This window comes from Mesocricetus auratus, unplaced genomic scaffold (genome assembly GCF_017639785.1).
Source record: "Mesocricetus auratus isolate SY011 unplaced genomic scaffold, BCM_Maur_2.0 Super-Scaffold_100007, whole genome shotgun sequence".
Classification (NCBI taxonomy): Eukaryota; Metazoa; Chordata; class Mammalia; order Rodentia; family Cricetidae; genus Mesocricetus; species Mesocricetus auratus.
The window spans coordinates 34004609-34029300 of NW_024429191.1; the positions used below are offsets into that span (position 1 = coordinate 34004609).

At 43.9% G+C, this 24692-nt stretch overlaps 1 protein-coding gene and 1 non-coding gene across 19 annotated transcripts in view; one reads left to right on the top strand and one right to left on the bottom strand.

The window, feature by feature from the left end:
* Positions 1 to 13252, top strand: part of Rapgef6 (Rap guanine nucleotide exchange factor 6) — a 177889-nt gene extending 164637 nt beyond the window's left edge. For 13 of the 18 annotated variants that reach the window (XM_013111579.3, XM_013111580.3, XM_013111582.3 and 10 more), the window contains 4 exons: positions 4335 to 4566; positions 5605 to 6107; positions 8249 to 8563; positions 10167 to 13252. In XM_013111579.3, coding sequence (XP_012967033.2) covers positions 4335 to 4566; positions 5605 to 6107; positions 8249 to 8563; positions 10167 to 10192 — 1076 coding nt within the window. In that variant the 3' untranslated portion in view covers positions 10193 to 13252. Of the gene's footprint in view, positions 1 to 1347; positions 4095 to 4334; positions 4567 to 5604; positions 6108 to 8248; positions 8564 to 10166 lie in introns of those variants that run through there. The other 5 variants (XM_013111587.3, XM_005067762.4, XM_005067763.4 and 2 more) reach the window with 2 other exon arrangements.
* A 3611-nt stretch (positions 13253 to 16863) lies between these two features.
* On the bottom strand, positions 16864 to 16936 carry Trnak-cuu. Its single transcript has one exon. It is a non-coding gene; the product is annotated as a tRNA-Lys (tRNA).
* Positions 16937 to 24692: the final 7756 nt, after the last annotated feature.

Sequence of the window (24692 nt, forward strand, 5' to 3'; positions counted from 1 at the left end):
AAATGGCTTCAGAAATTACTCTTAAATACATAAAGACTCCAACAACAAAGCACATACCTATAATAGCAGCATTCAGCCACCTGAGGCAAGAGGACCTGACGTGAGGCACATCCTTGAGTCTATAGCAAGATTGTGGCCCCTTGGACCTTCATAATTAGAACCATCCAAAAAGAAGAGAAAAGCCCAACCCCCACCCCATTGCCTCTATTTCCATAAACAGCTTCATGCCAGTGAAAGTACATTATTCGGCCATTCTCAGTTCCTGTTAAAGTTTGGAATTAGTTTTGTTCTCATCACTAATAAAGTAAATCTATTGCTTTTTTGCTTTTTTGTTTGTTTTTTTTTGGTTTTGGGGTGGTTTTTTGGGGGGGGTTGTTGATTTGCTTTTTTTTGTTGTTGTTGTTTTATTTGAGACAGAGTTTCTCTGTGTAACAGCCCTGGAACTTACTTTGTAGACCAGGCTGGCCTTGAATTCACAGAGATCCACCTGCCTCTACTTCAAATGCTGGGATTAAAGGCAGGAGCCAGTGCCACTCAGCCTTATTTCATTTTACATAAGAACACAGAAGCCAAGAGCTGGCGAGATGGCTCAGTCAATAAAGTATAAAGATCTAGCTTCAACCCCAGCACCATGTAAAACCTACACTTTGTAGTCCTGGGACTGGGAGGTGGAGAGGGGCAGATTGCTGGGGCAATCAGTGAGCTCCTCAGGGAGAGCACCACCCAGATTGGCCTCTGGCCTCCACTGGGGCACCTGCATCACATCCCCTGGAGCCCCATCTGCACAAGAAATGGTGCTTTATGAAGTATCCTTGCATCCTGTGCATGTCCTATTCTGATGGTGGTGGTGGTGGTGGTGGTGGTGGTGGTGGTGGTGGTGGTGGTGGTGGTGGTGGTGGTGGTGGTGGTGGTGGTGGTGGTGGTGGTGGTGGTGGTGGTAGTGGTGGTCTGAAAATCCTAAAGCATCATTTCCTAAGAGATGATTCTGATCACGTCTGATATTCTTGTCATGTTTCTCTTTATAATTTTTACCAATGTGGCTTGCTTTCAGCATTGTTTTTATTTTTCTTTTTGTTTTTTTGTTTGTTTTTCTTTTTGTTGTTGTTCCTGTTGTCAGCTTGTTCTGAGCAAGGTAATTTCTATCCTGGGTGTCTTGTAGTAACAGAGGTGTATATGCTGTGTAGTAGCTACATAGTTTCCTCAATTATTTAAAAAAACTGTTAATATAATTCAATTCTTTAGATAATAAATTTTTAAAATAGTGAAATGTTATGTAAACCAAGCTAATTGTGACTAATTGAAAAGAATTAATTGACCAAGTCAGGGTTTTTGCATCTCTCCCTCCAGTTGGCAGTATCATAACTGATCACAGCATCCTGCTGCATCTCTCAGGGTCTTCCTCATCCCCTCCCCGTGAGCCCAGCACCAAGATCAGTGGCCAGAGCTGCCCCGGAATAGGTGGGGTTTACTTGCAAAAGAAAATCCTTCAGATTACTGGGAGCACAGCAAAAAGAACAGACAGGACCAAGAAGGCCACTGAGGAGAATAGAGACAGGACAAGTTTTGAGAACACAACCAGGAAAAGAATGACATCCCCGTTTAGAAGATTTAGGGAGAGAACTCTTTCAAGGGAGAGACTAGTCAACAGCCAAAAAGAGGACACAGATCACAATCAAGCTACAGACAGCTGTGAGAAAGTGAAGGATGTTGGAAGCAACATCACAGATGAGAAAGGGAGTGCCATCTGCGACTCAAGTAGCCAAGGCCACAGTACCGCTCTAAGCTGCTTCTGTACCCGGTTCAAGCCTAAACGGAGGAAGACTCTGTGAAAAGCTCCTTACTTCCTATTAGTGTTAAGTTTGTTTTAAGTTATTAATGTAAATGTGGCTTGAATTCAACCATCTGTTGGGCAAGTGACATAGTAAATACTACTAAGCATTTTATGGTGCTGTAGAGCCTTTGGCTGCAAAGAAAAAACTGATTTGTTGTGCCTCACTTGTACATATGTTCTCTGACCGCTATGTTGAGTTAGTAAATTTTATCTACTTATTTTCTGTAGTTTGCTGTATTTTCTTCTGGTAGCAGCTGAGACTGAATGAAATTATCAAAGAATACTTCTTAGGAACCATTGTTCAGTTTCATGTAAACCCCCATTCACAAGCCTCTTCCACTCTCCTATCTCAGAACCTGTTTGCCATCATACTTCCTCAGCTGTGGGGGGGAAAAACTGTAAACCAAGAAAGCCCATCTTTTCCTGTGTCCTGTATCATCACTTTAAAATGCCTTTGGGAGGGCAATTAGCCCAACAGGTTCAGAATCATCTGGAAACTTTAGTGAAATTACCATGCCCCACCCCTGATCTCATAAATTTGAATTTGAGTGCCAGATGTATATGTAATTGCATAAATGTTCCCGAAGTTCTCAGTATCAGTTACACTTAAGAGACTCTGATGTGACAAACATAAGGATAAGATTGATTGAAACAATGAAACAAGTCTGTACAGTACAGTGGGAGAGGCTGAATGGTTTGAATGTTTGTTTGCAACATCCATTGACCTGGTCATCTTCCAAACTGAAGAATCATTTCGTGGGCACTGATAAGTGACAGTGATCCCAAGTGCAAGGCTGTGTGGTAAAAGTCAGAAACACTGGCTTGGCTTGGCTTACTGGGTTCTTGGCCCCATAAGCCCAAGGGTAAACCACACATTTCTGGATCTTGATTTCTCTGTGAAATGATTAGTAGTACCTCTTGAAAATGTTACTTCACAGCCATTTTTTTCTTGCAGTAAATTTAGTTTTATATGCTGATTTCCTTAAGGCATAATAAGGAAACCCTGGTACTTAGCTGCTGTCTTCCTTTTTGTATTACTGAGTATCAGTAGCATACAAGAGCCTCTATTTCTTCCTTAGCAATGTTTCTAGGAATTAGTTCAAAAGTCATGTGACCTGTCAGGCCTCACTCTGCCCTGAGAACAAGAAGGCATTGTTACTTCATAAAGATCAGCCCCTTGCATACCTGCTATGACAGTATTTTATTTCTAAACCAAAGTATTGATTTCTCATCTATTTTGTATCAAAATAGACCACTTTGTACATTTGGCCATCATACCATAGATGTGGTTTTGGATCCTTCACCTCACTTCTTCCCTATTCTTTTATTCCACCAAAATAGACAAGGCTTCTGTAGCCATGCACTGTGCAGTAAGATGTAGAAGAATGGAAAGTAGGTAGATGCTGTTTCCATAACCATACTTGCTAATCTAATCAGCTACTTAATTATTAACAAAGTTAATCATGAACAAATCTAAAACAGTTTGTTTAAAAGTACTGAAACAGAGTGGGCTGGAGAGATGGCTCAGAGGTTAAGAGCACTGGCTGCTGACTGCTCCCTCAGAGATCCTGAGTTCAGTTCCCAGCAACCACATGCATGGTAGCTCACAAGCATCCATAACGAGATCTGGTGCCCTCTTCTGGCAAGTAGGCATACATGCAGATAGGGTAGTATGCATAATAAATAAATTTTAAAAAAAAATACTGAAACAGTGTTAGGGACCTGAGTCCATATCCAGGTGAAAAATCCACTGTGCATTGTGTTACCCTAGCACAGGGCAGAGGGATAGAGACTCTGGCTAGCCAGCTAATGGAGCTACAGATTCACTCACTGTGAGACTGTGTCTTAAAAGATATGGTAGAGAGTAGTCAAGGAAGATACCTTGCATCAGTTTCTGACCTACACACACATGAACATATACCACATATGTGTGTGCACACTTGCACAAAAACAGGACTCTCATTTGCCCAGCCTATGCAAGGTCCTGAGTTGTTTTCTTAAAATTAAAAATACTGAAATAGTGATTGCAATTTGGTAAAAGACTTGAATAGAATATCTGAGATAAAGAGTATGCACTTTGAAGATTTCTGGGTCAAGTTCATGACTCCATTCCACAGCATGGGACATGAAATATTTTATGCCAATGAAGGGAGGAGACACAGAGTTAAAAAGAGGTTGAAAAACTATACTCTGCGTACTTGCTAATGTTTATAATATGTTCATTGCTCTTGTTTTGTTAAATATTTGAAAGTGTGTGAATCTGGACAGTAATACCAGCTTTTGACTTTTTTCTTCAGTGTGGAGTTCTGTGAGTGTGGTATGGATGGTAGGTGAATGCTTATATAGGAAAGGTATGGAGAATACTGCCATCCTTACTTTCTAACGCATGACAACTGACATTTCCTACTGCTTTGGTTTTTGCCCTGTGTTTTCTTGGTCTCTCTTGGCTGCCCCTGTCTGTCCCCTTATTTTGTAGTTTGATCGGCCTTCTTTTCTCCTTCAGGTTACACACTCATACCATCAGCTAAGTCTGACAACTTTTCTGACTCCAGCCACAGTGAAATCTCCTCTCGGTCCAGCATTGTGAGCAACTGTTCCGTGGACTCTATGTCTGCAGCTCTGCAGGAGGAACGCTGTTCTGCCCACACCCTAGCAGTTCCTGAACCCACAACAGGAACATTGGAAAAGATAGATCACCCTTCAGGGATCAGAGAGCACAGTCAGACTGGTCATGGGTAAACATCTGTGTCTGTGTTCCTATCAAATGCAGAATCTATATGTAGCACTTACAACCTCTTCCAGTAGGTCAATATTAAACCATCCCATGTAAGAATATGGGGCTACAAACATGTATGCCATTTGTATGTACTGAGTATGGAATTGAAAGATACATGGATACAGTTTTATGTGCTCCTGAATGTCCTTTATTCAAGTTACTTTCTGCCATGTATCACTAAGAATGTATTGGGTGCCTGCTGTTGTTACTAGAGACATGGCTCCTGGCTGTTAAAGATTACTCAGAAAGGTTGTATCATACAACAGATTTTCAGTCTAGCATGTATATCTAAAACATTACAGGAGCTAGGAAAGTAGGGCCAGGCCTTGTTTTTACTCTCTACGTTGTCTTCCAAAAAGTTGACATTCAAGAATGGCACAATTGAGTTGTGCTTCCCCCCCCCCATATGGGGGCGTGTGCGTATATGCGCGTACATACACACATAATCACATAAAAAAATACCTCAAGTGTTAAATATGCTTACAGAGTTTGTGTTGTGCTATGTTCATAGCTATATGTGTCAGCATGCAGGCTGCAGATTGGACATACATGGAACCATTTAAAATACAGAAACCATCTCTGTCCCATACTATACTATACAGAAATAGACTGTTGGATGGATACATGTGGCCCATGTTTGGGAACCTTGCTATAAATGTTGGCATCTGTGCAGTTGGCACTTTGGGAAGTTGCTGATGATATCCTATCATACTCAGTTAACCTCAGATATTGGTGAAAAAATAAAACATGGCTCCTCAGCTTAGAAATGCTGAATTCTCCACGTTGGGGAAGCAGTGTGTTGACAAAGGTGTACTTATTTCCATTCATTTCAAATTTCATCTTGTGTTTTTATTTAACATTAGGGTTTCTTGGAGGAAACATTGCTAGCTAAGCATTTGGGTATATCCTAGTCTCTTATAGGAGAAACACCTGTTCTGGGAAGTCTCCAGTATGCCACTAAAGTATCCACTACTCATCTGTGTGTCTCCATTTTTAGGTGGATGCTGTCAAAGCCATCTCTTATCAAGGGTGTAGCTGTCTCGTCTTCTCTGAGCAGTGAAGAGATGTCTCATGAGCATGTTGTGCTGGAAGCAGCTGACAGTGGACGGGGCAGTTGGACTTCCTGCTCCAGCAGCTCCCATGACAACTTCCAAAGTCTTCCAAACCCAAAAAACTGGGACTTTCTGAACACTTACAGGCACACACATTTAGATGACCCTATTGCAGAGGTCGAGCCCACTGACTGTGAGCCCTGTGCTTGTCCTAAAGGCTGCTCAAGAACTTGTGGCCAGTGCAAAGGCAGCCTGGAGACATCCCAGCTGAGGCAGAGTTGGGCCTCTTCGAGCTCACTCTCTGACACATACGAACCGAACTATGGGACAGTAAAGCGGAGGGTATTGGAAAGTGCCCCAGCAGAGGCACCTGATGGCTTGGAGCCCAGGGATGCCACTGATCCTGTTTATAAAACTGTCACTTCCAGTACAGACAGAGGTTTGATTGGTAAGTATGGGTTTGTTTGTATCACTTGGTGTTGAGGAGTTATGTGACCCCTCCCCCTGAAAGATGGTGTTGGGCTACCTCGATCAGATTTTATTATTTCTCCCACTATACACATTTTTTTTCTTCCTTCCACAATTTATTGCCCCAAAATTTATGGCTTCTCAGGGGCTTTGTTTTTCCTCTGTCATACAAGTCCTTGTATTTGTATATAAAATGAGAAAGGAAATGACAGTGACTAACAGAAAAGAGACACGGCTATCAAATATGTATGGAACAGGCAGACGCACAGGTAAAGCCATGGTGATGCCTTTCCAAAAGTTCCTGAGGAGGTACTCAAGCATGAGCAGAGGAAAAAGGGATGTTGTTAGGGACTGTTGTCAGATGTGATGGCTTCGTTGCAGACTACAGTAGTGAAGAAAAGATTGTTCTGGTGACCTCATAAGTTGTTAGGAACACAGTTGCTCTGTGTACGTGATGAAAACAGCCAGTCCTCTTTTACTTTTAGGCAGAGAGACATGCTGAGACCCTTAACCAGCTCAGTGATAAAGTAGGTCTTAGCATTGCACGGCCCTGCACTCACGCTGGGGCACCACAGAGCAGGGACAGAGACCCCAAACATTTCAGTGTGGCTAGCCTGGTGGGTGTGCATCACAAGTGGCAGCTGATTTATAGATTGCTGTCTAGTAAGCTTTTTTAGTATATTTAGTCATCAAATTGTTTATTCCCTGAATTGCATGAATACTTACACATAATATCTCTGCTATGTGAAATGACTATCAAATCAATGTTATTATGATACAATTTTTAAAAAAAAGGGATGTTTACTGACCTTGCAGGGTTTTGTTGTTTTATTGTTTTATGGTTTTTTGAGACAGGGTTTCTCTGTATTGTTTTGGAGGCTGTCCTGGAACTCGCTCTGTAGACCAGACTGGCCTGGAACTCACAGAGATCCACCTGCCTCTTGCCTCCCGAGTACTGGGATTAAAGGCATGCACCACCAACGCCCAGCTGGCCTTGCAGTTTCTTGAATTTATTTAGTACACTTTGTCCGGATTCTAGGAATATAAAAGTATATGTCCCTCTGAGTATAGATTTTAACATCTTTCACTTGGTAACTTTGGACAAATCCTCATTCATTTTCTCTACTCTTGACGATTTTCCCACCGTCATGCTCAGTCATGCCTGCTGCTCCTCAGATGGAAACAGAGGCTGCTCTGATCCTGGCTGACATTCGATTTTTACTATAGAGGAGTAGAAATCCACATGGACAAGCCTCTTGTTGATGTGAGAATTAGCCAATACTCCTTAAATCCGGTCTGCTTGTGTGCGGGTAGAGTGTCTTCCTAAATGTCCTCTGTGTAATCATCGTATTTGTGGGCGGGCCTTCACTCCATGGAGCTTCTTTCCTTTCTGAATCTCCACACTACTCCTAGGGGATTATTACACACTTAACAAAAAGAAATTAACGTTACCATTATTCTTAATGTCACATTTCCTAAACTTCAGGTTTTTTTTTTTCCCCTAGGCTTTAGTCAGAAAACAGGAGTTAAAAGCAAAAATCCCAGCCAGGAGTGGTGGCACACACCTTTAATTCCAACACCAGGAGGCAAAGGCAGGTGTCTCTGAGTTCCAGGCCAGCCAGGGCTATGGAGACCCTGTCTCAAAACAAAAATAAGATCCCACAGGGAATTAGTTCATCAAAACTGGGAAAGTTCATTGGTGTGCATGCCTGGACTAAGAATGTGTCTGCCCTGAGTACCAGAAGATGGTCTCTGTGACCCATGTGCCAGTGCTGTGGTTCAGAATAGATACTCTTCAGCCAGCAGAGATCTGTCTCTGACTGGTGGTCTTCAGGCTGACATTACACTTGAGGGCAAAATCAAGCTGCTGGGTGAGAGGATTCTATCACTCCTTCATGTAACTGTTTGTGGAGTTATCTTTAAAATATTCAATAGGTTTTAAATATTAATATTTGTGAGAACATTTTCAGTTTGCTATCATTGTATTTAAATGTGTTTATTTTGTGTTTAAGTTATATTTTTGCCATTGTAATGTTCAGTGTGGGTTTCTTTTTCCTTCATTTCTTATGTTTTTCCATTAACATTTCCATTGCATTTTCTTTTTTTTTTTTTTCACACCAGTGTACTGTGTCACCTCACCCAAGAAAGGTGATAGGTATAGGGAGCCACCTCCCACTCCTCCAGGATATCTGGGAATTTCTTTAGCGGACCTAAAGGAAGGACCCCACCCTCATCTAAAACCTCCCGACTATAGCGTGGCAGTGCAGAGGTCAAAGATGATGTTTAACAGCCTGTCTAGACTGCCGCCAGCTCCTCCCAGTAGCCACACCTTGGCCTGGGTTCCCATGAAGACCGGATCCCAACCTCACAGGCATAGCTTGCAGCCGTCCCATCCCAAACTAGCAGGTGTGACTGATGCAGATAGCGAAGCAGATGGTACGTTAACAAACTGTCTCGTGGCTCTTAAGTGGATTATGGAGCATAAAAAACGGTCTTTACTTTGATATCTGTGATAATTGGTAATGTTTTTAAATCTCTTTAAATTTTTTTATTTTTAAATAGGATCTGGGCATGTGCTCAATGGTAGAGCTCTTGACTACCACGCACAGACTGTGTTCAAACTCTAGCACTACAAAAAAAATACATATTTATTATTATTTTGTTTTGCCAAGAGCACTTGTGCAAGTCTGGCAGCCTAAGTTGTCCCCTAAGCCCACACAAAAGAGAGAGCCAGGGGCTGGAGAGATGGCTCAGTGGTTAAGAGTACCGTCAGCTCTTCCAGAGGACCTGGGTTCAACTCCCAACACCCACATGGCAATTCACAACTGTCTGTAACTACAGTTCCAGAGGATCTGGGATCCTCACATGCAGGTGAAACACCATTGTACATAAATAAGAATAAATAAATTATAAAAAAAAGAGAGAGAGAGAGAGCCAACCCCCTGGCCTCAGTGAACACTGTAGTGCACACACACAAACTATAAGGAACATTGAAATAGTCACTAAATAGGATACAGTTTGTAGACAGTCTCTGTGTACTCATGGCTCTGATGCTAACTCACATGAAATATCTTCATCTTTGATAATATAATGACAGCCCTAGTAAGAGAATTGTGAGAGAAGGTGTTTGATGTCTGTTCAATAGTTTCACAGAGTATGACAACTGTGAATGGCAGTTATATGAAAGACACTATTGACTAAGCTCCTTGAAAGCAAAACTCTTGATGAACTTTGTAACTAACAAAAGAGTGAAAAGTAGTTTCCTCTTTGAAAATATTTTTTTAGCATTCTAAGTAATAAAGTAATAGACTGATACATTGAAACCATCTATGGTTTCGATAGATGAAGTGATTGCCATGCAAGCATGAAGACCAGAACTCAGAGCCCCAGAACCCATGTAAAGGCTGGAAGGTATAGTGTTTATCTTTAATCTCAGCGCTGGGAAAGTGGAGACAGGATCCCCAAGGCAAGCTGGCTACCAAGACTAGTCAGACTAGCAAGCTCTAGGTTTACTGACAGATTCTGACTAAAGTAGAGAGTGATCCATCCAGTAACACATCATATGTCAAGCTCTAGTCTACACATGCACACATAACCATACACACCAAAGAAAAACTACAGGGGCCAGCAAGATAGTCAACAGGGCCTTTGCTTCCTGCCAAGCCTGATCCCCAGAATCCATAGGATGGAACAAGAGAAGCAATTCTGAAAATTGTTCTCTGACCTTCACACATGCACAGTGGCATTTGTACGTACACACACACACACACAAGAAATAAGTGTAAAAGAATTTTAATTCTGAAATTCCAGTTTCATACCAGCTCTCAGTGTGATTAGAAACCATAGTGTTAACAGTGAATCCTGAACTCTGGTTTCTCTTCAGACTGTATAAATCTTTTCCCTTTTACAATGAATCCTGGGTCTTAATGGAATCTTTGCCAAGATTGGGGAGAGTTTCTTATATAGCAGATAATAGGTTGGTTATTGCTTAATCTGCATTAACAGATATGCCAGCTAATTGCATCTTTATTATTTTCAGAAAATGAGCAGGTGTCCGCGGTCTAGTCTTTGGATGCCCATTGGAGCCCACTGGAAGTCAGGAGCATAGACAAGAGCTCGTGGTTCAGCAGACCAAAGCCAACAGCTCAGCTGCTGCCACCAACCCTGGGGTTTCCTCGCTGAGCTGAGGATGCGCTCTTCTGAGTCCTGCTTCCTTTTCTTCTGTCCCTGCAGGTGCAGTTTCCTTAACTGGATGTTGCACCTGATCCCAGCCTACACTTTGCACATCACTCCTGCCTTGGGACTACATTCAAGCTCAGAGTTCCCCTGTATATCACTATAGGTCTCTCTTTTTGTAAATCATTTTAAAGATAGTGGTATTATTATTTCCAAGCCGTAGCTTGGGCTAAAGGACACATTCAAAATGTCTGCCAATACCAAGGATAGTCTTGTGTATTTGAAAAGTAACTTATTTAAAGTATTGTGGTTTTGTTTGTATTCAAGAGCTCTTGTTAGCTGTTGTTTTTCTGAGGCTATAAAGCTGTCTATGGTCTGAGCAGCAGACATCATCCTGACGTAGGTACAGAGATGTGGCACTATTGTAGCAGACACTCAGGTGGGAAACAGACACCTGTACAGGTGTAATGTGAGCAGCCTGCTCGTTGTGGCATGGGCAGCCTCAGGGGTCTTGGCAATCTTTTGGAAAGGGGAGCAGAGTTAAATGGGAAGGGAGAGTTCTAATTTCCAAAGAGGGGATAGTTGGCAGTGAATCTGTTTCTGAAGTGAACATTATGGTGCATCCAATTAGGAGGTTACTATAAATCCAGTGGGAATGGTTTTCCTAGAGTTTGTTTCTATAGGAATCCACCCTAAGCTAACTTTTCACAACTCAAGTGTGAAATTCCTAGCTTAGAAGAAATATTGTAGGAGCTGGAGAGAGGCTCAGTGGTTAAGATTCTCTTACAGAGGGCCCGAGTTTAATTCCTAACACTCACATGGTGGCTTGCAACTGCCTGTAACTCCAGAAATGGGATCCAGCACCCTCTTCTGGCCTCCAAAAGCACTGCATACTTGTGATATATGCAGACATGCAGAAAGAACATCCCTAGACACAAAATAATTTTTAAAAAAATAGAATTTTTTTCAAGTATCACAGATGTAATGATGGTGATCACCTTGGCTCATTCAGCCACATGTGCAGTCACTGAACTTGAGTTTTGAGCAGAACTCAGTACCCAAGGGATAGACTTGTATAAGAGAGAGGCACTAGGATAATGGAGGGGGCTTCTGCCCTGGAGAGGACATCCTTTGTGACCTCCTGTATATGGCACTCTTTACTCAAATTCAGTTACTGCTTACTAAATAAAGTGGACTTTCCACATATTTACAAATTAAACATAACATTTTGTATATATATTTAAAGTTTTCCATTTGCTTTTTAATGTAAAAGGCAAATAAAATTTCATAAACTTCTGTAATTACCAAAAAAAAAGCCAAAGCCATTATAAGTGCACTAACAGTGACAGCATTGCTGCAGAGCAGTCACCTGACCAACTGCCTTTCCAAGGCTGTGCTTTTCCGTTGCTCTCTCTTCCTGTTTCCTGTCTAATCACCTTAGAATCAGAGGAGTTCCGCATGTAACAGTGTTGTGTCCTCCCACAGAATGTCTCTTTAGGAAAAGCAGTGGCTGAAGAACTCCCCTGGGGAGACATTAGCTCAGAAGCCTTAGACGTGAGCCCAGGTGCACTGCAGTATGGTGAGGCTGGAGCTTGAGTGGCAGCTGAAGCTTGACAGCCATGCATAACTGATCAGGCCTATGAACTGTGCTGTCTTCTGATTGTGAATTTTTTTATTAACCTGTTTGCATAATATTGTTTTCATGTCCAAAACAAAATAAATATTTTTGCTATATCCACCTTTTTAATCCAAGTTTGGGTACTCATTGTCACCATTTTCTATCCATACTCTAGGAAAATGTGCTGTTTGAACAGCCTCTGTTCATCTATAGCAGGTCTTCAGATGGAGCCTCACCTGCCTTGGTCCTTAATAGTGTAAATATCTCGCACAGAGCATTGAGGCCTATGGCTTTGAACTTGTACTGTGGAGCTGCCTTGGTTATAGTGAGCTTTATCTGTGAGTGTTCAGAGCAGCTGATCACATTGATCAGAATGAAAACCAAATGCTTTGTAGTTTGATGTATATGAGTCCCTGAAAAAAAATCATGTCTGCTCTTTTTTTTTTTCCACTGTCATGTGACTAGAGCAAGGGAAGCCTTAAAGCCCATGCTTGCTCCAGTTCCAAATCCCCGTTTGTCCTTGTTCTAAGTGTGTAATGTTACTAAAGAAACTAGTGCCCAGCATCTGCCAAGACAGTCAAAGCAGGAGACCCTTAGTGCAGACTTTGTCAAACAGTGAAAGATTTGATTAGTGATCCCAGTGCTGCTTATAGCAGGGTAACTTGCAGTCCCCAGACTTCATTTCCTCTAACTAGTGTCTTTCAGCATGATCTTTGGGGAGAAAAACCTTTTAGAGAGTGACATTCTACCAAACTGGAAGAGGAGCAGTAACCGGAGGAAATTCTTTATAATTACAAAGAAAGCAAAAGGAAAAGGATTCCTTAAGTTTAAAACAGTGATTATTGGACTGAAAGGTTCTAGAAGACATTAAGTATATCCTTTCAGAATTCCATTACATGCTACAAAAAAAGATGGGAGGTAGCAGCCTTGAGACGAATCAGGTACATTTTCAAGTTGAAACTTGAACCCTGCTTCATTGTTAGCTTTTGTGCTGTTTAAAGGGTCTCTTTATTTTTAATGTACATGATACAGTTGAAACTTGATGTTTTAAAATTGAAATGTGAGTATCAAAAAGCAAAATTGCACAGTTGCTATAATCAAGTGACAATTATCTGCACAATTCAATGATTGTAAGGCATCCTGTAACAAGCAATGTTGTCTCCTAGTTTTTGATGCCTCTTAAACTTATGTCTTTTAGAAAGACAGTGCCTCTGTATGCTTTTGTATTTTTACTAAGTGTAAATACTTGTTATATTTTTGGTTAAGAGAATGTAAGGGTATCATTTATTACATCTCCTAACATGTTGGAACCAATAAAGAACCTGCATTAACTGTGTGCACTTCATTCCGAGTTTATATAGAGCCCATGGAACAACTAATCAGGTTGCTTCAGAGGAGTGTTCAGGCTGCAAGGTGGCTCATTAGTAAACTGCTTGCCTCCCTAGCATTCACAGGGCCCTGGGTTCAAATCCTAGAACCACAAAAAAGTGGATTATATAGGACACAGTTGTAACCCCAGCACTAGGGAGGTGGAGGCAGGAGGACTGAGATTTCAAAGTTATCCTCGGCTCAATGGAGAGTTTAAAGTAAAGCCAGCCTAGGCTACCCACCTAACTAAAACCAAGAATGCCACCTTGGGCCCTGGGTTGCCTCCAAGTCACCAGAGAAATTGGAGTCTTCTGTTACTGTTGACCATATATAATCTGTAAAACAGCTACAATATACCTTTAAAAGATGGTTTTTGTTGCAAATGAAGTAACAATGAGTTAAACCCCATTGATTTAGCTGGGCGGTGGTGGTGCCCTCCTTTAATCCCAGCACTCAGGAGGAAGGGACGGGTGGATCTCTGTGAGTTCGAAGCCAACCTGGTCTACAGAGCAAGTTCCAGGACAGCCTCCAAAGCCACAATGAAACCCTGTCTCAAAAGAAAAAAAAAAAAAGAAAAACAACAAAAAAACACTGAACTTGCTTCTTAACAGAACTGTCAGGGCTGGTGCAGGTGCTCTTAGGCCCTAAAGAACCTGTCAGTCTCCATTTATACAGGACATCACCTCAAAGACAGTGTCAAATGAAAAGCATAAACATGGTCCCTTTTTATTGGAAGATGAGCTTTCCAGATGCTCTGCTCACATCGAGGTCATCAGAGTCACACTGAGAAACGAACTTGTAAGGAAGCCCTTGTGCTGTGGCAGAGCAGTGGACCCTGCACAGTCCAGTGAATAAAGGAAGCGTAGGCATCTTGCTGTGTGAGGATCCTTGGCAGCCAGTGAGCCTGCACAGCCCGTCTACCCAGCCTCGAGTGGTACTCAGGTGGCTATTTCTTGTCTGGAATCAGGTCCCTCTAGACCTTCGCAGAAAAGGTATTCTGCTTTGGTGACCTTATATAAAGCCTCCCCCCAACAAACTCTCCTCTTTACCTGTGAGTTTGTGTGGCAGCTAATGCCTGCCACCTCTACGTTTCCCATTCCAACACAGATGTTTTCTCCGCCTTTCCCTCCCTCACCATCCTCCCAGACTCACTGGTTCATTGTTGTATTTAGCATGCCCAATTTTGATCAAAATGGAGAATGTCCAGTCTGAAACCCTAATCCCAGACCCTGTATGTTATTCTCTTTGGAAAACAGGTCCTTGGGCTTTTGGAACTCAGGATCAGCAATGTATTTGCTGTCACCCACCCAGCCTATAATTTGTTCCCAGCTCTAGGCAACAAATGGCATTAATTCATGTGTAGGTTCCACTAACCTTCACCCCTAGAAACCTGTGACAAGAACAGCTGAGAAGAGCTGGCCATCCTTGAGTGGCCTCAGGAGCAGTCCAGCCAGCCTGTTTGTTCCTCGCTGGAGGCATAAAGGTAAGCATGTAGTACGTTTGATGCAGCTGGCCTCGGGGTACTGTTTCTTGGTGTGTGACTTGTTCCAGCTCTGGGTCCTGGGCGTTCTAGCTGCATGCTCACAGCATCTCCTCACGGCTCTCTTTGTAGTCTTTGCCTCACTACTCTAGTCAGTGTGTCTTGTGCAATGTGGGGAGTGATCACGCTGGATTCCTTTTGCTAGTTTATTTTCAGTAGGGTTGTTAACAGGCACGTGAGCCACCTTCCCAGTGCTGACATTGCTAAAGGCATCTCTCTCAGCAGGTCCTCCATCCTGTCTTCTAGATGGTTTATCCTACAGCTGCTCCAGCATGTGATGGAAGGTGATCCTTCCCCAGAACAGTGACGATGTAGGAATGGAAGCAACACATGTGTCTAACACATCTGTGGGAAACACCTGCAGACCACACATTTGGAATGGAATGCTTGGCCACTGAGAAGCTACTAACAAAGCTGGGCACAGAGGCACACACCTGTAGTCACAGCCACTTGGAGATGAAGCAGGAGTATAAGCCCATGTAACAAAACAGGACATTTTGTAAATTTTTCTTATTTTTAAACAAATTTCAGGAGCTAGGCCCTACATTAGTCTTGGAGGTCAAGGACATTTATCATCAATCCTGATGGTCCCAGTTCAGTCTTTGCACCTCCATGCTAGAAGAGGAGATCTGAGTCCTGCAAGCCACCCTCTAATACCCATGTGCTATGGTGCATGCACACACAGAAAAAATGTAATTTTTAAGATCTATTTTTGAAGCTGGGCAGTGGAGGTGCACGCCTTTAAAATCCCAGCACTTGGGAGGCAGAGGCAGGCGGATCTACAAAGTGAGTTCCAGGACTGTCACACAGAGAAACCCTGTCTCAGGGGGAAAAAAGGATTTATTTTTGAAATGGTCTCAACTATGTGATCCTGACCATCCTAGAACTCTCCTGTGTAGACCAATCTGGCCTCGAGCTCACGGAGATGCACCTGCTTCTGCCTCCCAAGTACTGGGATTAAAGGTGTGTGCCACCACACTCAAAACCTGTTAATACCACAGTTAAAGGGAAGCTGATAGCTTTCAGATGCACATATTAGACAAGAATTGCTAAAAATTAAATACCTCTATTTTCCAATGGTCTTTGGTGACCTCTGTGAAAGGTCTGTTCAAACCCCAAAGGGGATCTCAACCCACAAGTTAACCACTGCTCTAGAGGAATAGAACTAATAGAATGAAACATACGCGTGCGCGCACACACACACACACACACACACACACACACACACACACACACACACACGGATTTATTAAAGTGGCTTATAGGCTGTGGATGCCTTCCAATGAAGAAAAATCCAAAAACCCACTTGTTATTCAGTCCAAGAGGCCAGATGTTTCCAGTTGTCTTCAGTCTAGTTGGGATCCTGAAGAGCTAGGTCTTAACACTAGCAAAAGAATGCTTCAACAGCAACAAGATAGATGAACTTGCCAGAAACGGTGAGTGTAAGCAGGCAAAAAGCAAAAGTATCCCTCTACTATGTTCTTTTAGATATGCTGCCACTAGAAGGTATGGTCCAGATTTAGGGTGGGTCTTCCTACCTCAAGTACCATAATCAAGAGAACAGTTTCACAGCCTGCCAATAGTGGTAGCATGCATTTAATCCTACCATTCGGAGGCAGAGTCAGGTGGGTCTCTGAGTTTGAAGCCGGTCTAGTCTGCAGAGTACGTTTCAGAACAGCCAGAGCCGTTACACAGAGAAACCTTGTCTTGGGGGAAAAGAAACTGTTCACAGGCAGGCGTGCCCAGCTGCTTTGGTGTAGTAAAATGTCCGCCCCACCGAACCTGTAGCACTGACCACTCCCGATTGGGTGTGGTCACAGGTGCGGGCATGATGGAGAATGGGTTTTAGGTCTGAGGTCGGGATGGGGTTCTCTCTTGCTTCCAGTCGGGTCACAAGGCAGTCTGGATGAATCCTTGGAGCTGGATCTTGCAGTGGTCACCCGCTTATTGTGTAAGTGCATCTCACCAAATGAAGTTACATTAACCTATTTTGAGACCAGTCCCATGAATCTTGATCTGTGTATCCACATCTGGTGCCCAACGTGGGGCTCGAACCCACAACCCTGAGATTAAGAATCTCATGCTCTACCAATTGAGCTAGCTAATTGATTCCAGATATATACAAGTTGATGGCACAGATTGCTCATCAGGTTGGTGATTGGAAGTGTCACCATGCTGCCATCTGTGTGCAGGGCCTGGCAGCTGGTCACAGAAAGGAAACTCACCTGTAACAGAACCAAGTGTGGGGAGGAGGGCAGTGAGGCAATGCCTAACCATAAAGATGGAAGGAGAGAACCAGCCTTACCGTTTTTCCTCTGACCTCTACATGCAAGATGGAGTACTACCCAACCCTAGTAATTAAATAAAACCAAAGAGTAGGAGAAAAAAGTTTGTACACACACCAGGGGGCGCCATGCTACAATGTGACTTCTTGGTTGGGGGGGCGGTCTCAAGTTTCACACGCATAAACCTGGCATACTGACTTACTACTTTACTACCACCTCTATCCACTGTCCCCTCAAGTCTCTTTGAGTTCATTTGAGACCCACCAACGCCATTTGTGTCCCCACAGATGTGGAACTATCCTTTGGAGCCTGATGGCCTCCACGGTGGGAACAAAGGCAGTGATTCTTGCTCCTAGAATCTATCTGTAGGCAATACTTCTGATGTCAAGGGAAGGCGATCTGAGTTCCACCCACCTTCTTGGCTGTTTGTTGACAGTCTGGGCTCCTGTGGCCAATGTATACACAGTACTTAGCTGGGAAGAAGAGGAAATTTGCAAGGAAATGGATAAAATTAGGGGAAAAGTATTCCAAGTGAAGTAGGGATGTAGTTCAGCAGCAGAGAGCTTGCCTAGCATGCCTGAATCCCTGGGTTCAGTCCCCAGTAACACCAAAGAACATAGTAAAGTAACAGGCCCAAAAAGACCAATGGCACATAGCTTCAAGCCTTCAGTATCTTCTGTCAAAAATGTGCGAGCCAGGAAGTGAGGGCAGGTTGTTTAAGGGAGGAGGGAAAGCAAAGATACATAAAAGAAGATACTGTGGGTGGGAAGGATCGGGGTGTGACTTGATTAGCCAGTGTAAAGATACCAGCTGGATAGTAAAATGTGAGCCAGGTGTGGAGACAAAGGTAAAAGGATCCCCAAGTCTCAGGATAGTCTGGTCTACAGAGAGACCCTGCCTTGAAAAAGGAATGAAGGAAGCCCACCTGTGCCACAGCAGCTTGTCTGCTTCAGGTGGTGGCTAGCCACTGCCATTCTGGGAGTCAGACAACTGAGCAGCCCCGTGCCGGTGCCGGCAGCTGAAGGCCTCTGCAAGAGAAGTGATCACTTCTTGTTTGGTTTTGGTTTACGATAAGGTCTCATTGTGCAGCCAGGGCTGGCCTGGAACTCACTGTGTAAACCAGGCTGACCCAGAACTCAACATGGGCCCACCTCTGCCACCATGCCCAGCAGTAATCTCTTAACCACTGTACCATCTCTCCAGCTCTGGAGGAGAGGTTCCTCATTTTAAACTAGATAAGCATGTCTTTCTTTTCTCCAATTCGTGGTCACCTTTCATGTGTGATACTCAGAACAGGTGTGTGTGTGTCATGGCCCCATTTCTAGCCAGAGCTCACATTATTTCTCACATTTATTGAAAAGCCACTTTTAGACAGGCATGGTGGCATGTGCCTTTAATCTCAGCACTCGGAGGCAGAGGCAGGCAGATACCTGAGTTCAAGACCAGCCTGGTCTACAGAATGAGTTCCAGGACAGCCAAAGATATATAGAGAAAACCCGTCTCAGCGCCCCACCCCCAAAAAGGAAAATCCTTCAGCTTCCTACATTTGGTTTTCTTTACTAATTGCTGAGCTCTGTCAATGCCTTGTCTACTGGGATGACAGGTTTTGTGTTCTGTTGTGACATCCCAGTTAATATCACTCTGTAGCAAGCACAAAACTTGGTGACGTAAGATATGCTGCCTCACTTCTCTCTCTCTCTCTGGGTCAGAGATCCACAGAGGCTGGAGCTGCTGCATGTCTCTTCTGCTCCAGGACTGCAGCTTTACCTGAAGAATGTAAAGCTGAGAACTGCAAGCGTTCCAAGAGTCGTGGCTGGAAGTCTGACTCTGGTGACTGTTTCTGGACACAGGCCTCACCCCTCACTAGCTGGGCTACTGTGCCTTCCTTGAGTCATGTTTAGGGACAGAAACCTGATGGGGGATGTCCTTGTGTGTGTGTGTGTGTGTGTGTGTGTGTGTGTGTGTGTGTGTGTGTGTGTGTGTGTGTGTGTGTGTCTTATTGGTTGATGAATAAAACAGTTTGGCCAATGAGGCAGGAAAATAGGTGGGATTAGGAGACGAGGAGAATTCTGGGAAAGGTAGGCAGAGGGAGCTTCTCAGGATGGTTGCCATGTAGTCAGCAAAGGAGTAGAAGGTTCAGACATTCTCCAGTAAGCCAAGACCACGTGGAAATACATAGGTTAATAGAAATGGGTTAATAATTAAGACAGAGCTAGTCAGTAAGAAGCCTTGGTCATCAGCTAACTGTTTTATAATTACTATAAGTCTTTGTGTGTTTTATTGGGGCTAAAGTGGCAGCAGGACCTGGTGGGACACAAGAAAACTTTCACCAACAGAAACCTGAAGATGAGCCAGGCGAGCTGTATGGTCACAGACTAGCCACAGAAGCCACAAGGAGATGAAGCAGATTGACTCTACTTGAGGTGGCAGGCTTCTGCCAGAGGCTATATGACAAAAGCATTTCTGTGGCTCCATGTGGTAGACTGTGTTCCATGGTTCATGTGGTCGGTGGCTGCTGGTTTTGCTGTTCAGAAGCCCCTGCTTCTGGACCATCAGGAAATGGAAATGATACAGAAGAAACTTGAAATAATAAAGTTGATTCACTAAAGGGTTTACTTTAAAAAGAAACTTGATTAGGAAATAGTAAGTTCCACAAAGGAAAACTCAGCTACAGGAACTCTGCCTCCAGTAAAGCTAGAGGATAGTGTGTTGACCACACTTCTTAGAAACTGTAGAAAATTTCAAACCACAACTGATGTTTAGAGTTGCTGAGCAAGATTCTGCTAATGTTTGTTCACCAAAATTAACTTCTAATTAAGCTTCACTTGCATAACCAGGGATAGCCCTGACTTACAACCAGCTGGTAGGGCCATTCCCATAGCAAAGAACATGGCTCAAAGGGGCAGCTCAAAGGGACAGTGCATGACCACAACAGTCATTAAATCCTGCTCTGCCATTTTGTCTCCTGTGCTGGTTTCAGGAAAAGCTGCCAGGTGTGCAAGATGAACCTGGGTAACAGATAGTCAACAAGAATGACACTCGTATACTTAAAATAGTTCTGGCAGTATCTTTGCTGTGTAAGTCTCCCATCTGTCTAAGTGGCCAACTTGAAGTTTCTTGTCTCTGTTTAAATTGTTCAAAGTGCAGCCTGGGACTGAGACCTGAAAGAAATTGAAGGATGACAGCATATGTGGACTGCATAAACTGTAAGACTATACAAGCTAGTTAAAAGCTTCTGTTTGAGGCTGGTCTTCCTTTGTACATTAGCTAGAACCAATTGTTCACTATTATTAAAGATCTTTCCCTTCATTAATCTCTAAGTGTGTAGAGAGATTCCTCACAGGGAAGGCATATTATTTCTATAACATATGGAGGCCCCAGCGAGATATCCCTCCACACTAACCCCTTGTGCAGCTGAAAATGCTGCTCAACTGGCTCAAAAGGAGGAGCCCTAGGAAGAAAAGACTGACCCAACTCTCCTGGCTCTCCAGACTGATCAGTGGTCCAGAATCTAGAGATAAGGAAAAACTCAACAGGGAAGTTGCAGAATAGGGTAAGGTTCTGAGACTGGGCCCCAGGTCTCCACCCTACAGGATATAAGAGGGCTCTGACCAAGCCCTTAAGAAGTTTTCTAGTGAAGCTAACAGGGAGCCTTCCTAGGAAGGCTGACAGTCAGGTCTCCCATAGGAAAACAACAGGAGAAGATGTTGTAAATTTGAATGAATCTGTGAGTGAGTGTGCTGCCTGTCTATCTGCCAGGAAACTCTAAATGTTGCAGAGACCCGTTCAGGGTGATTAGGAAGAACTTTCTTTGAGGAAATTTGCCCCTGTTCAGCTGGATTGAGATTGAGCCTGATAAACTAGATTCAAGCTCACACTCACCCCTGAAGTTTGCCCCATGAATGTGTAAGAGCTGAACTGCTGTCTCATAGATTTCTTTTTTGGCACAAAAGGACCAGCTAAGACCTAGGACTACTTTCATGAGGAGGAAGGAGTTTTGGATCCTGCTCAGAACATGAACGTGACTCTGGTATCACTAAAGGAAGTTAGGGTTCCTCTATCCAGTGAACAGATCCTATAGTCTCCTCCACTAAGCCCTGCAAGGGGGACAGGAGTGGAGCAGTCCCTTCCCCTCCTTTACCTCTGCCAAGGCCCCAGGCATCCCGCAGCCCTGACAGCCAGTGGGTCCTGGGTCCCACCTCAGTGGCCACAGGGTGCTTGGCCAGTTTTTCTGTGGGACGTCCCTTAGCTGCACACTCTGGGGAGGGAAGCTGTCCTGGGTCTACCACTGCCATTTCTCTGGGACCATAACACCAGTTCCTCTAAGATAGGAGGTTCCTTCTATAATTGGGACTCCCTTATCCTATTCCCACAGTCAACCTTCATCTCTGCCCCACCAAACCTGGATACTCTTGATGTTACTTCTACTTTTCAGTTATAAAGATACAGACTAGGGGAAAAAACCTGATGCCACCACTTTCTAAGTCCCTTAGATCTTTTATGGCTATTTAGTGGTCTCAGGGTTTCAGGTACTTATAAGTTTAAAAGGGACAAAGAGGAAAAAAAATACTATCCATTTGACTGGCAAAGGAGCCAAGTCACAGTACCATTATACTATCCTGCAATTTGATGTTGTTATAGGAGAGGGAATATTTACTAAACTTTACAGGTTGTCTGTCTCCATCTGCAGACACAAAATGGTTATGGGTGTTTAGATCACTGTGTTCAGTTTTATAGAAAGACAAATGTCCTTTGGGTATGGATAAGGTTGGAAAAAAAAAGTCACATACTGTTTGTTAGGTCACCAGACCCTGGGCAGTGAGCAGTAAGTGAAACAAACGTCCCCACCCTTCACTCCCCTTCCCCTCCCTGGCTTTGTCCAACATCCCAGACTTCTAGTTGTTGGCGAAGGGGCAATTTAATCTTATCTATAGTTACTTCCTGCTGAAATTGGGGTGTTGTTGTTAGGGCCCAGGAAGGCTGGGATGTTGGACAGAACTGGTTAAAACTGGTTCCCAGTGGTCATGAGCATTCTGGCCCAGTCTAATGAAGAGGGTACCCGAGAAGTTCCCACCATCCTTCACCAGGAGCCTGAGGGGGAAGCAGAGGGGCAGGAACCTCTGCTTAGCTTCCTCTCGGCTCTGTGTTTGAGAACATCCCCAGCTGCTGGTGCTTTTCGGTGACATAGGTCCCTAGGGTAGTCCATGGAGCATGTGGAAGTCCACAACACAAGCACCTCGTCTTTCCTGGCAACTCATGAGTATGTGTGAGAGTCGTGGGGTTTGTGGGAGTCCTCCCCTCCTTTTAAGTCAGGTGTTTGATCACAACAAGAAGACAAGTAACTAAGGTACTTGGTGATGACAGAATGTTATAGACTGCAGAACCTGGTGGCCCAGCTGCAGTCAAGTCAGAGTAACTGTGCCAAAATGAACACGTCAGAAAGGGGCCAAGATCTAGTCCAGTGGCAAAGTTCTCTCTCTCTCTCTCTCTCTCTCTCTCTCTCTCTCTCTCTCTCTCTCTCTCTCTCTCTCTCTCTCTCTCTCTCTCTCTCTCTCTCTCTCTCTCTCTCTCTCTCTCTCTCTGGGTTTGTTTGTTTTTTGAGACAGGGTTCCTATATATAAACACCTTGGCTGTCCTGGAACTCCCTTTGCAGACCAGGCTGGCCTCGAACTCACCAAGATCCTCCTGCCTCTGCCTCCCGAATGCTGGGTTTAAAGGCGTGAGCCACTACACCTGGTTTTAAAAAAGTGTTAAAAAGTATTTGTTTTATGTGCATTGGTGTTTCGCCTGCTTGTGTGTGAGGGGATGTCAGGTCCGCTGAAGCTGGAATTACAGGCAATTGTGAGCTGCCATCTGGGTGCTGGGAATTGAACTGGTCCTCTGGAAGAGCAGTCAGTGCTTTTAACTGCTGAGCCATCTCTCCAGCCCCTGGGTTCAATCCCTAATGCAGAGAAAAACAAGTGAGAACAGTATTAAAGTTTTTGTTGGCTCTGTAACATGATGGAATTGCAGGGCTAACCTTGACAAGGTCAGTTAAAGGCAGAGCCAAGTTTCTATGGATGTTGATCCAGTGCTCACCCATAGTTTCAGCTCCAGCGCTGTAGTTAGAAAAGGGATGCTGAGAGGGAGGGGTGCCAGGAGAGGTGGAGAGGTGACGGAAGGAGGGGTGCCAAGAAGCACCCTTTCCTGTGAGTATCTGCAGTAGAAGAGGCTCAGCTGTCACTGGAGCTACCTACCTGTGTTGGTGCCCATAGACTTGGCTCCCCTCACAATGCAGGGATTGTGAGCATTGCTGCAGCTCGGATGGAAAGGGATTCTGGCACTCTGGAGCTAAGGAATACCACAGGTCACAGTAAGTTTACTGCCCTGCCCCAGGGAAAGGCTTCCCCAGTGTAACAGCTCTGCTCCTTCAGGGGAGGGCTTCCCCAGGCTCGGATCCCGGGAGTGTGACAACTCAGCTTTGCTATGGGAAGTTTCACCCTGCCAAAGCGTTACAGTCCTGCTCAGCTGACTCCACTCTACTCTGCTCTGACTCGGGAGAAAGGTTGTTACTTCTCTCTTTTGTTACTTCTCTCCTCAGCTCCATTCTGGCAAAGGAAGGTCTCACCCAAACCTCATTCAAGAGATTTATTGGGAGGGAGAAGGGAAGAATCCAGGAGAGTGGCTGCCTCTGCCAGGGTGGACGGAGGGAGTGGGGCAGCACAAACAGCCACAAGCTGAACAGACACAGGGCTTATATAGGGCTTCTTAGGAGGTGGAGTTCTCTAGGGTGGGGATTGGTTAGTTTTCTGCAGATTTAGGGTCAGTTTTGGCTCTGGTTTCAGGGCCAAAGTGTGTTTCTTTCATTGATCCTTTTTTAGCCTTTTGGCTCTAATTTTAGAACCAGGGTGTACTTCTTTCACTGGGACAAAGTGAGTTTCTTTGGCACTGGTTTCAGGATCAGGGTACATTTCTTTGGTTCTGGTTACAGGGATATTCTACCAGTCTTTCTTGAGTGTTTATTAGGATTGGGGCAGGAGGTAATTTAAAAACTGTAATAAAGTACAAATTACATAAAAATTACCTTAATCATGTTTGTGTACACTTCAGTGGCATTAGGGGCATTGGATTTTCTTTTCTTTCTTTCTTTTTTTTTTTTTTTTTTTTTTTTGAGACATGGTTTTTCTGTGTAACAGCCTTGGCTGTCCTGGAAGTCACTCTGTAGACCAGGCTTGCCTCAAACTCACAGAGATCCACCTGCCTCTGCCTCCCAAGTGCTGGCAGGCTTTGGATTTTCTAACCAGTCTCCACATTCCCGTGTCTCAGAACTGAATCCATTAATGAGCACTGCTTTCCCTATCTCTGAGCCTGTGTTGTTCCTGTAGCTGTGACTTGACTGCATAACCGAAGTTCTATTTGACTTTTTGACGTACTTATTTCAGTTGTCCTCATGGTTGACCCAAGTGTAAGCATCTAAAGGCCTCAGTGCTAGTTTGAATGAGAATGACCCCAAATGACTTACAGGTTTGAATGCTTAATCAGTAGGCAGTGGCTGTTTGAGGAAGGTCTTATTGGAATAGGTGTGGTCTTGTTGGAGAA